Raw genomic sequence first — 13596 nt, 5'->3', positions numbered from 1 at the left:
TCAGCCAATACCTCCTCGATTTTCATGGTCCCCTGATACTTTTTCAAAAATTTAGAATTTTTCAATTCCGGTGAATACCTCCTCGATTTTTTTTTGAAATTTCGAATTTTCAAATTTCAGTGAATACCTCCTTGATTTTTTTTTTGCAATGACATGACCAAAAAATGTTTTTCTTCATTTCAACCTCACCATTTCTATTCATTCAAAAAGTATCGATTGAAATGAACAATTATAATATCCGTCAATGATAAAAATTCTCAACGAAAGGATATAAGCAGCAGATTGAAAAGGGTAAAAAATCACTCATTCAATATCAAACATTACTATTGAATATTTATTGATATTATTGAAATATTAATATTAATTCTACATTACAATAACGCCATGATACACTATCTCCATTCGTACCTTACCCAATCAACGATCCAGTATTCTATCTCCTTAATTCGATAGTTCTAAACAAATAATCATTAATCACACAGAAAAAGGTCACCTACTCCACTGAGACCAGGACACTGTGTCCGATCAGACAACTTTTATGCTCTATCGTCTGTGGCTCTCTCGTCTCCATTGAATTTACCTAATATTATGTTCACCCTCATGTTTATTATTTAAAAAAATATCCATTGAGTTGACTCAATAATTCCATCATTACCACCTATTCGTCGTATTCTTATGGCTAATATCACAATGGCTTGAGACAGTCAAGACTTGAAACAACAGTGGACAGACGTTACTCTTCGTTTAATCACCACTCCCATTATTCGTGCTGTGCATTGATTAATTTTAATGCTAGACGGAAATCAAGAATTCACCAGGATAATTATTCATTGAAAATCATAAAAAAAATGATATTTTTTCGAAAGGTACGAGTGTAACACAATGATGAAAAATCAATTGAGTATTGAGAATTATTAATAGGCAAAGGTACTGCCTTTTTTTTCAAACTCGTATAAATACGGAATCATTTGATTTGAGAATCGGCAAATGCATACTTCTAATTGATGATAATGAGGTATTGGTCATAAACTTTGCAAATTAATGTCTCCGGTATTTAGCAATCTCATCGATCGGATTACAGGTTAGTTCAACAATTGTACGTAGAATATATCGTTTTTTTTTTCAACGCGCTGTTTACAGTACATGAGTGCAGCGTCAGTCCATTAATTAGTGATAATATCCTCAAAACATCAAATGCCAATTTCCCAAAAAGCAGATGAACGCAAAATAATGAAACAAAACAAAATCATTACATAACATAAAATTCGTTAAGCAACCAAGGTACAGAAATTTTCATAAATAATCATTGAATTTCTCAGTAAGCAATAATTCCACATTAATGGCAGTGATACTCACGTGAATTTTATCAACATTATTCACGAGCAATATAAACGGAGAACAAAATCAGTAAACATCAAGTATTGAAAATTGATAAGTAATCATGAGATATTCGTGCCAAAAATAGCGATTAAGCACTCACTGAGGAGAAATAAATAAAGTAAATCATACGGTAGCACTTCCTTTGAAAGAATACTCTCGACATATTCAAATTCTAATTTCAAGAAATTGGTCAATTCCACGAAAAACAAGGATTAATCCACAAATGAAAAAGGAAAATGAAAATTTTATAATTTAAATGAAAAAAGCAAAGAATGAAAAAGAATCATTAATTTTTTTTTCCGTCAATAACTTGATTTTGGACTTTGGCCAAGAGTGTATGACATATACAGGTAACGTAATTATTTAAATAAAAGGCCGTTAAGGTGATTCGAGTAGAAAAGCACGTGCTCTAGGGGTCAACTTGCGTACGCGTCCCCTACTGCTTATACTAACGCCCGGCTCTGGTGTGCTCTCATCACTCTCCTCATTGTAATAACGTCTTTTAATCTTACGTCTATTTCTAACTGGTGCTGTAGTGCTATCATCACTCTCCTCATTGTACCTTGGCCGTTTCACTGTTCTTCGTGAGTGTGAAATTACCTCGTCGGGATCTGAATCATCACTCAGCCCAGTGTGAATTTTTTTCTGTGGTCTGTGATTCCTCAGACGATTGTTCATCACTTCTGAGTCGCTGCTATTTGTGTCGTGATGACTCTCGAGAGTGTTTTGCCTCTGGGAGCCATAAGCAGTGCTTCCTGACGAGCCCTCGTCACTCTCGTCCTCATCTGAGACGGACCGAGGCACTCTCTGTTGTACTGGAGGCATCTTTCGCGATCGCGTCGTGTTTCTCGGCATAACCTCTTCCTCACTCTCCTCCTCCTCTTCCTCCTCCTCCTCCTCTTCTTCAGAATTCTCAGGTTCCAGCATGTGCTCCTCCTCGTCGTCATCGTCCTGAGGAACGTACTTGGGCTTTGGACGATTGACTGTTCGTGGATTTTTACTGTTTTTCGCACGATTTTTACGAGTCTGTTTGCCGCGACCACTTGGTTTGTAACTTTCACCAGAGTCACTTCCCACATCATCACTTGTTGTTTGTTTTCGAGTCCTTTTGCGACGCACTGGGGCACTGTCGCTGGATTCACTTTCAAGGGAGGCTTCAGATTCGGAAACTTCACTGTCACTTGCTTGCGATTTCCTCGGAGTGTTTCGAGTGTTTCGACGTGTTGGACGAGAGGTAGTGGGTGGCTTCACGTGGCCGTTAGTTACCCTCGAGGGACCTGGATCATCGAAATTCTGCAATCTCTTTTTCGGTGGCGCTGGATGTTTAGCCTCCTCCTCTTCCTCATCATCCTCGGAGTCCTCATCATTGACATTATTCACATCCTCTTCTTCCTCATCTTCATCACTACTGTCTTGGCTTGGTTTCGAAGGGCCTGCTCCATTGGTTAACCGAGTTTTAGACGATCTTGGCTGAGCTCTCGTTCTACTTTTTGGTCTAGTGCTCTCACTTCGTCTTTTAGCTGATTTCCAATTGTTAACTATTTTCTTCATTTGAGTTTCGAATAAATTTGATAATCTTAATGTCATAGCGTAGATTCTCGAGCGTTTATTGGTATTATAATTTTTACTATTGGTAAAAATGAGCCTCATATCCTTGGAAAATTCCTGAGGAGTCTCATAATTACCTCCAAGCAAATCCTCCTTCACAGTCCTCAAATCCATGGGTGTATCAATGATTTGGTGATAATCAGGATGCTCCATGGTATCGACAGGTTCTCGAAATGGAATGGAATCCTCGCACTGCCACAGAGCCTCCAGCAGCTGCCTACAAGCCACCTTCCAATCAACACAAACCTCCTGCTGAGATCTCAAGTTCCTACTGGAGCGAGTCCTCTGCCTGCTCGTAGAAGGCATATTGTGATCTTCAACATCAATATCAGAATCCGAAGAATGATACGTGTCAGCAAGCTGATGATAAACAGCAGGAACATCGACCTCAGTGGTTTCCTTGATAATTCTCAGACACAAATCAGTAACGATCCTAGCAGCCTTGACAATCTGACTGTGAGGCTCGTTAAACTGCTCAGCATTAGTTGCTAGATACCTAACATCAAATTGAGCAGACGTTATTCTCCTGTAAAAATGATTCTCCAGTCTTGCCTTGATGGTGCTCAAATCAATGGGATACTCCACGAAAAAGGCATACGTCGGATAAATATTGAGGTCCACTGGGGTTATAAAGTGCTCAGCAATCGCCAGAGTCATAACTTGATCAATTCCCCTTGCAATTCTTCTGCAAGTGGCTTCCCTATCCCCCATCGGCCACTCCTCAGCCTGCGGTTGATACAGAGTAGCCTGGATCTCCTCAGGTAACACTGGAACAGCTCCTCCAATTTCCGTGGGCAATCTGTCCTCATCGATTGGCTCCAAATCCCAGGGACTCATTCGCTCGAACTCCCCATTATCCCACCTCACTCGGAAGCACATAAAATACGATTCTGGAAAATCATCATCCAAAGGTTCCATTGACTCGATTTGTCCCATCCACCAGCCATCATCAATCATGCATCTAAATCGATCCCCCTCAGACCAACTCCTCTGCAGAGCATTCTCAAACGTCTGCCGGAGGACTAAAAAATCTAGTACATCTGCCATATCGTGATATTTTATGGTAAAATTTTCTCCAGTCAATCTTCCATCCTCATCCATCAGTGCTAGCTTGAGACAGCACAACCTAGGTGGACGAATTTCATATTTTATCCCAACAACCTTGACGAACTCCTGGGGACGTAAGTTTGTCTTTGTCCAGGGCTCACATCTAGGTCCCAATTCATACACCTTTTTATTTCTCACTGCATCGAGGTAGAGACTGTGACCCTGTCTAAAATATACGATTTCATCTCCCATTTGTGGATAGTAAGGTGCCTTCCTCGGGATTACCTCAGTCAGCCATTCAGAAGGTCTATATGCCTCTGGCACCTCTGATATTCCATTCGGCAGATGAATGATTTTTTTTCTCGGCCGCTGGGATCTCCGCACCTCAGAGTCTGTTGGAGGTGTTGGTGAACGTTTTTTCTGCACAGGTTTTCTTTTACTTCTTTTTGGGGGCTCAAGATTAACTCCATGATCGGCGATCCAGTCGGAATAAACACTGCTAGTGTCCGACGACGTTTCTGAACAGAGATCAACCTCATCAGCAGTCGAGTCATTGGTGTTACTGGTCATTGAGCTATTGCTATTGCCATTCTCCTCATCATAATCCTCTTCTTGCTCCTCTCGAGTCGCCCTAGTTCTATAACCATGTCTGATACCACGATTTCTTTTCCTGGTATTGGCCCGATTGTTCAGGCGTTCCTCAATCTCAACGGGATTCGTCAGTGGTCGTCTCTTCATCTCCCTCCTCCAGTTGTCAAGCTCTAGGTCAGCCATCCCTTGAAGCTGCTTAAGTTGTGTTACTTTGACGGCTGGATTGAGAGGTTGAGCCAGGATTGGTTTATTCCACGGTGTGGTGTTATCCCTTTGCCAATTGCCACTGCTCTGTCTCACACCCTCGACATCGCCATCTCGTCGAAGTCCCGGACGACTACCCCTAGGGCTTGCTATCCCCACAGCTCTCAACTGCTCCACATGATGTTCCTCACGATTCTCCTCTCGTTCATCGTCATTCTCCACACCAATAATATTCTGTCTCTGTGCCAGTGCCTCGATCAACCTATCGATATCAGAACGAGGGAGTTGGTTAGGAAGACCCTCGATTACCTCTTGCATGCCCCCAGCACCTACAGCAATATTCGGTACCAATTGTTCCCCTCGACAATTCTCTCTCCCTGGTACCAGACGCTGTAGTGCTGGCGGATAAGGATTACCATCCACATCTACCAAAAATGGTGGAGGCATCAGGTGAGGAGCTGTCTGCGTCTGCTCATCAAGCACGTAGTTATTATTATCCCTAATCAAGGGTCGATAATCAGTGTGAAAGAACAATTCCTTGGGTATGATCTTGAGTTTGTCACTGACACTACCAAATCCATACATCAATAAGTGCCCGTGGGAGTCTGTTGCTGCAAGCATCGTACCGTCAGGTGACCACTTGGCATCAAAGACAGCCCCATTACCCTGCCCTTCAATAAAATTCTGAAAAACAGCCAATGGTTCTGGGTTCAAAACATCCCAGATTATTAATTGTCCATCGTGGCCAGCACTCAGAACGATTCGTGGATCGATTGGATGGGACTCCAGGACAAAAACTTCGTCTTTGTGAGCACGAAGTACTTTCACAAGCTCACCGCTTTTGGCATTCCACACTTTTAGAGAAAAGTCACTGACAGCTGTGATTACCCACTCGTCGCTGCAGTCCCAGCTCACCATGGTTACTTTGGCCTTTTTGTTAAAGTCCTCCTCGGTTTCCGGCTCCGTGGGTAGTCTAGTGGTCATGAGAAGGCGTTTGTGTTGCCACTGTTGCTGCTCAAAGTGCCAAACATTTGCAGTGCCATCCTTGGATCCTGAGATGAATTTGAGGCCCATGTGTGCCCATTGGATGCTGTCGACGGTATCTGAGTTTGACTCGACCTCAAGGACTCGTCTGGGGCCTTCGTCTCCCAGCATGGCGTACACTCGGACATGGTGATCAGCAGATCCTGCAGCCATAAAGGCACCACCAGGGCTGAAGGAGGCGCAGATCATCTGGGCCTGACCAGGACGCATTTTTTCGTGGTATTGAATTGGTTTTGGTTGAAATACTGCCCTCTCATGTCTCTCCTTTCTGTACGACCAGAAGGCCACGGATCCATCGGTGCTCGTTGACACCAGATAGTAAACACCGTTGCACTTTATGGGACAAAAATTAACAGACGTTATCATGCCAGAGTGGCCTGAGAGAACGGCCACTGGGGACATGGTCTGAAAACACCACACTCTGAGGATTTTGTCGAGACTTCCAGCTGCGAGTAACGAGTTGTCGAAATTAACGGCAATGTCCATGATCTCTGCTGATGCACCTCTGAAAGTCGCAAGGAGCCTTCCGTCCATGGAACTCCAGACTTTTACCAGTAAATCGTCAGCTCCAGTTATAACATATTTACCGGTTTTATCATAAAGAACGCAGTAAACGGCAGAGAGGTGACCCAGTGTGTGTCTGTAGAGTTGCATTTTTGAGTAGAATTTTGTAGGGATTGCCTCGCGTCGACACAGGGGACCCGAATTTTCTCGACCCTGAAGGGCTCGCACAATGTTGTGAGTGAGCAGCGAACCAGGCTGCTCCAGGAGTGGTTGACCTCCTAGGCGACTCGAGTAGCCAGTGATCCCTCGGTAATGCTTCAAAAGATCTGGAATCGAGTTAACGCCACGTAATTAAGACACAAACGATGAAGAAAAAATTATCAATTTCTCAACATGTTGAGGAGGCTTGCCTTCTTTTGTTCGGAGGATTGACTGCTTGCCAGCACCCAGTAGAGACACTGCACCAGGTACACATGGTGGCACCTCTATCTCCAGTATTGGACCAATTCTTGCACATACTCGCAGCAAATGATCTCTACTTATATGTGGATATTTTCTCTCCTATTGAATGAATATAATTATTAAATATCAATTTAGTAAACATTGAGTATAAAGCCCCGTCGCAAATGAAAAACAAGAAAATAAAGGTGAAAGCTACCGGAACCTTCCCGCCGCATTACGAACCCAAAAAGTAGTCCCCAATAAACCAATGAGAGCTGAATCCCTCAGCCCCAGCCAATCCCCATCACCTCTGGCGCAACACATGTCCAAACATTCTGAATACGCCTCAGCATATGTATCTTGAAATCAGCCACCACTAGATGTCGCGATACGGGTGAAAAGCCCATGAGGGGAAACGAGAAAAATAGTACGGTTGTGAACGCTTAATGAAGAAGAAGGGGAAAACAAGAGGATTGAAGCGTTGGCAGTCCCCCGAGGGGTGGCTTTCAGGCTCGCTCGATACTAATAAACAAAGGCTCGATTCCTTCGCTTCCTGAGGCCCAAAACCCCTTCCCATCCCTAGACCCAATAAAATCTGGAAAAAGCTATAACGAGCTCTTCCCCCAATTGCGCCCCGAAAATTGCCAATAAAATCATCGAATACAACTTACCAACTCTGCAAACCCTTGATTATGAGAATTTCCTTCCCAGTCAAGCCTTTGTGGCAATATCTGTGGAGAAATCGTAGAAAAATGGATTTTGTAGTAATTTACAGGAAGGACAAGTGGAAAATTTTTTTTTTTTTATGAGCAAGGAGGTCAGTAACCCCTTGAATCTAATGTTTTGACAAGTAGAAACCACGTGCAAACCATGTGGAGCCACTAGTTATGTAGTGCTCCCCGGTAAAACGTCAACCAGTAATGGTCTTACCTTGGCTCGCTCCAATTCCCGCTTGAGGACCTGTACATTACACAATAATCCATTAGTAATGTTTAAAAAAATGAAGAGATGCATTATGGGAATTACTGATGATTGACTCACCTCGGCAGTGTCACGAAGGGGTCCCGCCTCGAGGAATTTGGCAATTAGGTAGTAAAGCTCTGAAATAAAGAACGCTCGGGTTAAGACACAATTCGCATGCTCACTGGGGCACCCATGTTTTCATCACTTCAGCTTTTCACACAACTCGATAAACCTATTACCTGGCTCGATAACAGATTCACTCGTTCCTATTTGGCTCTCCATCGTCAGCATTGGAGAGGGCTTAATTTTTTCACACTCAGTATACTAAGTATTTTTTTAATAATTATTTAACTTTTTTTTTACGGGTCATAGCGCGGTATTAAAATTTACGGTATTCTTTTGGCCTGTAGCGAGTAGTGGGCTAACGACCGCATTACATACACGCATGCTCACTCCTGCACTTTCAAAAAGTAGTTCCAAGGGATATCCCCACTCTACTATTACCACCACCACTTACTCCCGACTACATACATAATTACATATATATGTGCTCGGAAATTTCATGGCGTGGAGGCATTGGATAGTTGAATTTCAGGTGCGAACTTTACACTTTCTGTTGCCCCTCACTTTTTTCACTCAGAGTTTGTTGCTGAATTTTCAATAATAATTTTCCTAAAAATACTGAGAGCATTTATTTTTTACTCTCCGCCCATTTCGAGTTTTTCATTTTTTCATGCATTTTCGGTTACTCTTGTTGCATTGATAATTTGTATCATCAACTGCACCAGCTACCACTCGTGATACTCGTGACATAGCTTCAATAATGTAAAAATTATAATACATTTTGGGGCAAATAGTGTTTGAACGTTCTGTTGAATTTCGGAAAGAACGTTCTAGACATTTACCGATTTTAATTTGAGTGGAACAACCGCTGGCTTCGTGCTTGAGGATTGTTTGAATGTTCATTCCCCAATTTTTTATTGTTGAGTGTTTTTTTTATTAGAAAAAAAAATGTCGTGGATAAGAAAAAATACATTGAGTTTTTTACAATCGTTGGCGGTGAAAATAATCAAGTGCGGGAGGATTCCTCAGCATGTGGCTTTTATTATGGATGGAAACAGAAGATATGCAAGGAAAAACAAGGTGGCTGGAATTCAGGGTCACGCAGAAGGGTAATCATTACAGAAAATCGATAATCGGAAAAGCAGATAAATTTTTCATAATTTTCCCTCGGTTGATGAATTATTTTACATAGAAATGTCAAAGCAATTAAAAAATTTCAATAATTTCGTTTCATTTTTGAAGGTTCAACAAACTTGCTGAGACTCTCCAGTGGTGTCTGGATCTTGGTATCAAGGAGGTAACAGTCTACGCATTTAGCATTGAAAATTTCAAGAGAAATCAGAAAGAAGTAGACGCACTGATTGATCTCGCGAGGAAGAAATTCCAAAGACTATTAGATGAGAGGTACGCAATCATGTCCATCGTAAACTTTACCTTTACCATTTAATACAATTTAATACAATTTTTCTCCTGTACCTCAATGAAAGTTAGTATTATTATTATCAATTTCATTTCAGTGATAGGTTGACGGAGAATGGCGTACGTATTTCAGTGATAGGAAATATGTCGTTGATACCTGAACACCTACGACAATTGATGGCGAAGGCTATGCTTATCACCAAAGATAATGATAAGGCATTTTTGAATATTGCATTCGCTTATACCTGTAAGGACCTTATTCATATTTATTGCCGAAAAAAAAAAATATAATACATAATACAAATAGAAAAAAAAAATGTTCGGATATGAATCAATGCATATGAATAGCGAATATACAATTGTAATTTTGCTTTCAGCTAGGGACGAGATTACAGAGACAGTCAAAACGATTGCAGAAGGTGTTAAAAATAATGATATCGACACAGCCGATGTCACAGAGAAATTATTCTCGAAATGCCTTTATACTAGTCGATCGTCAGACCCAGATCTCATCATCAGGACTTCAGGGGAAATTCGTTTCAGTGATTATCTCCTCTGGCAGGTGGTTAAATAATTAGATCAACAACAATTTCATTGGGATTGAAGAGTTTGTTGAACTCATAAATTTATCCATAATACTTTTTATATTGTTCATTAGATTTCACACTCCTACGTACATTTTTCCAACGTTCTCTGGCCAGAATCCAGCATATGGGACTTACTTATAGCAATCTTCCATTATCAACGCAGTTACGCGGATTTGGAAAGAATGAGACTTTACCAGAAAGCTATTGACCAACCTTGCTCATTCCGTGCAACTACATTTGCAAATAAAATAGAGAACAATCGGCGGAAACTACTGGAGCAATTAGCAGTCGCCATTGCACACATTCCTCCAAAATCCAAAATCAACCCATCTTTTGTAAATATCAAGTGAAATGAACAATCTTTAAATTATTTTTGCTCAAACGAATAATAAAAAAAAATTTAATTTCATCACGATTTTACAATTATTCAATTTTCCTAATTACGTAAGTCATTCCGTATGGACCAATAACATATATAATTGTCACGTTAAAAATAACTTCAACGCATTATCCGATAAACTGAAGACAAACATAAAGATGGTAACTCTAAATTTTCTACAGATACAATACAAATTTCTTAAAAATATATATTAAGGTATCGAACCATTTAAAATACATCTCTTTTTTTGACTATATATACAAAGTGACGCCTAATCACTATTAACTCAGAATATTCTTGATTCAAGAATATTGTGAAAAATGAAATAATAGTGTCACACCTTGGGACATTTATTTCTTCTGCTACTCAATTTTCGATTAAAGATATTAAAATAATCAATTGAAAAAATATTCCCCTCTAAAAATAACGAAAATTCACTTAGAATTATAGGTGGGATGTAAAGTCCGCCTGGCTGAGGGTTGTCGTTGTCTGGAGAGAAAAGAATTGCCCTGGCTGGTACCAAGGGCAGCTAATCTCTGATCGACACTCTCTCTCTGACACGCAAGTCCCAAATTATAAAACGCAGAAACCATGAGTTTCTCTTCCATGTCCCTAAGTACCTTGGTCTCTCTCATAGACCGCTCGAGATCTTCAATATTCTTTCTCTTCTCGACAAGCTGATTCCTCAGAAGCATCACTTCTCCAGGAGAATTGCTCAATTTAGGGTCCAACCCTCTGATGACACTTTTGGCTTTCTCAATGTACTTTCTATACCTCTCCTCCAAAGCAGCGGTTTCCTCTTCCTTCCGGGTCAAGCTATCCTGAAGAATTCGAACTTTTTCCTTAAGCATCTGCATCGCCCCTTCCTTCTCATCAATCTGAAGAGTCGAACGCTCTCTCTCCCCCTGGAGTTGCTTGATTTCGTTCTGCAGATGGAGAATCTGCGTCTGCAGGACTGCCCCATCGACTTTAATCTCTCCACTGGCCTGCTGCTCGGTCAGCTCCTCAATTCTGTTTTCGAGCTCCATTATCCTCTGATTGGCCTTTCGAATCTGTCCTCTCAGGGCATTCAAACGCTCCTCAGAGTCGTCCAGCAGCGCCTGTACAGTTGGCAATTTTTCGTCATTACCCGATTGCTCCAACTTGAGCATTTTATTCTCGTGCTCGAGAAGCAGTAGCTTCTCCTTGATTTCCGGGGGAATTAACTCGGCATTGGATAGTGCATGAACCATAGTAGGAGTCGACGAATTTTCAGCTATCTGGAGCTGCGTGCACTTGAGCTCCTCATTTGTCTCCTTGAGTGTGTCCCTCTCGATGATGAGTCTCTCCTTCTCACGCTGCACTGACGATAATTTAGCCTCCAATTTTTTCGTTTCAAATTCCAATTTATCACATTTATTCGTCTGCTCATCGAATTTGTACTGACACGCAGCCAACTGCTGTTTGCACCCATCCAGATGATTCCTCACCATCGACGCTCTCTTTATTTCCTCCTCGTACTCAATCTTTGACTGCATATATTCCAGATTCTTCTCCTCTAGAATCTTAACTTGTCTCCGTAAATCACTCAAGTCCTCCATTTTTTTCTTATAAGATTCGATGGTCTGTTCGTATTTAATGGCCTTGTCAGCTGTTTCCTTGAGGGCATCAATCTCATCCTTCAGCTGATTTGACTCTTCAGCAACCTTCTGCAACTCTTCTTGTTTGGACTGCAGCTCGAAAACCTCCTTCTCAAGGAGCTCCACCTTGAGTCTATAGTCATCCCTTGACCCCTCGATCTTGAATATTTCATCCTTGAGATTTTCAATCTGCTTCCTCAGCCCAGAGAACTTGAGACTCGAGGCTGAGTTATCAGGATTGTCCAATTCCTCGAGTCTTTCCTGCAGTTTCTTATTCTCCACAATGAGCGCAGCTCGTTCCTCCTGGAGAAGAGAGAGTTGTTGATCGAGCTCGTGACAGCGCTGACCCAGTTGATCCTTGAGATCGACTGCCATTTGGAGCTCGGCGAGGAGTCTCTGTTGGCCTCCATCACCGACATCCAGGCTTTCAAAATTGAGGCTCGCACCGAGTGACAATTTCGCTCCGTGCATACTTCCCTCTAGCTCCTGGATGCTCTGCATTATAGCCTGTTGAACAGACTCCTCCATCCCCATTATCCTCGTTATGTATTTTTGCTTATCTGTGCAGTTAACTGCGCAGCCCAACACCAACTGCAATAATCTTCTCAACTCATCACTGTCACATAATTCACCGATTTTTGAGGCGTCTGGCTTGACATACCCAGACAGAGGCTGATTGAGACACTCGGAGTAATATTCCATTACTGCCTCGACAATTTTTTTTAAATTACTAACTCTGAGTCGCCAACTAGTGCCGACGTCTGATTTTATCTTGGATCTCCAGGCTGAGGTGAACCATTCTGGGGCTATCTGGGCTAGAGCCTCTGCCAAGGCGACACCATCACTTATGTCCTTTGAAGACCCGTGGGGGACGACGAGGTCGAACGTATCCAGCCACTTTCGAAGGCTCTCTAGTTGTTGCTCACCCATGATGAGGCTTCAAGCACTTGAAGATTCTGGATAATCAGAGAAATTACACACCAGTCTAATCTAGTCTGCTCGCTGACTCATCGATCGCTAGGAGTCATTACTGCTAGATACTGTGACCTATTTGTAGGAAGACCTTTCGAAGATTAGAGTTGTTTCAAATTTAATGGAAATGCTGCTGGTCAAATCTGCACGTTGATCTGGTTACCTGTGAAAGCTTGAATTCTGTTCAACTGACGAAGCAATTATATTGGTGGAGTGACTCGTAGTATTTACTCACTTGTGATAATTGTTGGAGTTTGGATTTTCAAGTTTTGGAGTTTGGAGATTTATTCAGACATTATAGGAGAGATGAGCAGTGCTTATGGTAAAGGTTCCACCAACCACTTTCGTAGCGGCGGCTACGGAACTAAATCAAACTGTCACCATACCCGTGAATAAGGCAGGGCACGAAGCTGGGTGTCGATACCGGCGAAGGAGGGGTAGCGATAGAGTGGGGGGAAACGTGGTGATCGTCGGAGCATAGAGGATTGACTGAAATTTTCAAAAAAAATCGAGGAGGTATTCACTGGAATTAAAAAATTCGAAATTTTTAAAAAATTATCAGGAGAACATGAAAATCAAGGAGGTATTGGCTGAAATTTTAAAATTCGAAATTTTCAAAAAAAAATCGAGGAAGTATTCACTGGAATTGAAAAATTCGAAATTTTTTAAAAAAGTATCAGGGGAACATGAAAATCAAGGAGATATTCGCTGAAATTTGAAAATTCGAAATTCCAAAAAAAAAATCGAGGAGGTATTCACTGGAATTGAAAAATTC

General features: G+C 41.7%; 3 protein-coding genes across 10 annotated transcripts; 1 reads left to right on the top strand and 2 right to left on the bottom strand.

The window, feature by feature from the left end:
* The first annotated feature begins 874 nt into the window (after positions 1-874).
* Dhdds (Dehydrodolichyl diphosphate synthase subunit) lies at positions 875-10260 on the top strand. 5 transcript variants are annotated; one of them, XM_011312002.1, is made up of 6 exons: positions 875-1081; positions 8839-8954; positions 9088-9249; positions 9363-9511; positions 9642-9826; positions 9923-10260. In XM_011312002.1, exons 2-6 carry the CDS (start codon positions 8890-8892, stop codon positions 10199-10201), a joined length of 840 nt encoding a protein of 279 aa, XP_011310304.1. In that variant the 5' UTR covers positions 875-1081; positions 8839-8889; the 3' UTR covers positions 10202-10260. The 5 variants fall into 5 exon arrangements, with proteins under 5 accessions (XP_011310304.1, XP_011310299.1, XP_011310301.1 ...); XM_011311997.1 differs by lacking the exon at positions 875-1081 and adding an exon at positions 1703-1730 and having other exon boundaries at positions 8786-8954; XM_011311999.1 differs by lacking the exon at positions 875-1081 and adding an exon at positions 7765-7908 and having other exon boundaries at positions 8786-8954.
* On the bottom strand, positions 1723-8221 carry BRWD3 (bromodomain and WD repeat-containing protein). The gene is made up of 6 exons (XM_011311996.1): positions 8022-8221; positions 7861-7919; positions 7750-7779; positions 7491-7550; positions 6789-6939; positions 1723-6704 (listed from the first exon to the last, which is right to left on the bottom strand). Exons 1-6 carry the CDS (start codon positions 8071-8073, stop codon positions 1759-1761), a joined length of 5298 nt encoding a protein of 1765 aa, XP_011310298.1. The 5' UTR covers positions 8074-8221; the 3' UTR covers positions 1723-1758.
* On the bottom strand, positions 10238-13183 carry hook (hook microtubule tethering protein). Of its 4 annotated transcripts, none has more exons than XM_011312006.1 (2): positions 12985-13183; positions 10238-12896 (listed from the first exon to the last, which is right to left on the bottom strand). In XM_011312006.1, the coding sequence occupies exon 2, from the start codon at positions 12777-12779 to the stop codon at positions 10665-10667; it is 2115 nt and encodes a 704-aa protein (XP_011310308.1). In that variant the 5' UTR covers positions 12780-12896; positions 12985-13183; the 3' UTR covers positions 10238-10664. The 4 variants fall into 4 exon arrangements, with proteins under 4 accessions (XP_011310308.1, XP_011310305.1, XP_011310306.1 ...); XM_011312003.1 differs by having other exon boundaries at positions 10238-13001; positions 13057-13183; XM_011312004.1 differs by having other exon boundaries at positions 10238-12993; positions 13057-13183.
* Between the last annotated feature and the right edge of the window lie 413 nt (positions 13184-13596).

The sequence above is a fragment of the Fopius arisanus genome, unplaced genomic scaffold (assembly GCF_000806365.1).
Source record: "Fopius arisanus strain USDA-PBARC FA_bdor unplaced genomic scaffold, ASM80636v1 scaffold00095, whole genome shotgun sequence".
Taxonomy (NCBI): Eukaryota; Metazoa; Arthropoda; class Insecta; order Hymenoptera; family Braconidae; genus Fopius; species Fopius arisanus.
Note: the sequence above shows the minus strand (reverse complement) of the source record. Positions and strands in the feature narration are given on the sequence as shown.

Excerpts from the sequence above, each read along its gene's own strand:
- BRWD3 (XM_011311996.1), bottom strand. The coding sequence starts at position 8,073 with ATGCTGACGATGGAGAGCCAAATAGGAACGAGTGAATCTGTTATCGAG. Across the intron at positions 7,920-8,021 it reads TGAATCTGTTATCGAGCCAG|AGCTTTACTACCTAATTGCC; the intron begins GTAATAGGTTTA and ends TCTTTATTTCAG. Across the intron at positions 6,940-7,490 it reads ATCAAGGGTTTGCAGAGTTG|GAGAGAAAATATCCACATAT; the intron begins GTAAGTTGTATT and ends TTCATTCAATAG.
- Dhdds (XM_011311999.1), top strand. The coding sequence starts at position 7,848 with ATGATTGACTCACCTCGGCAGTGTCACGAAGGGGTCCCGCCTCGAGGA. Across the intron at positions 7,909-8,785 it reads TCGAGGAATTTGGCAATTAG|AAAAAAAAATGTCGTGGATA; the intron begins GTAGTAAAGCTC and ends TTTTTTTATTAG. Across the intron at positions 8,955-9,087 it reads ATTCAGGGTCACGCAGAAGG|GTTCAACAAACTTGCTGAGA; the intron begins GTAATCATTACA and ends TCATTTTTGAAG.
- hook (XM_011312006.1), bottom strand. The coding sequence starts at position 12,779 with ATGGGTGAGCAACAACTAGAGAGCCTTCGAAAGTGGCTGGATACGTTC.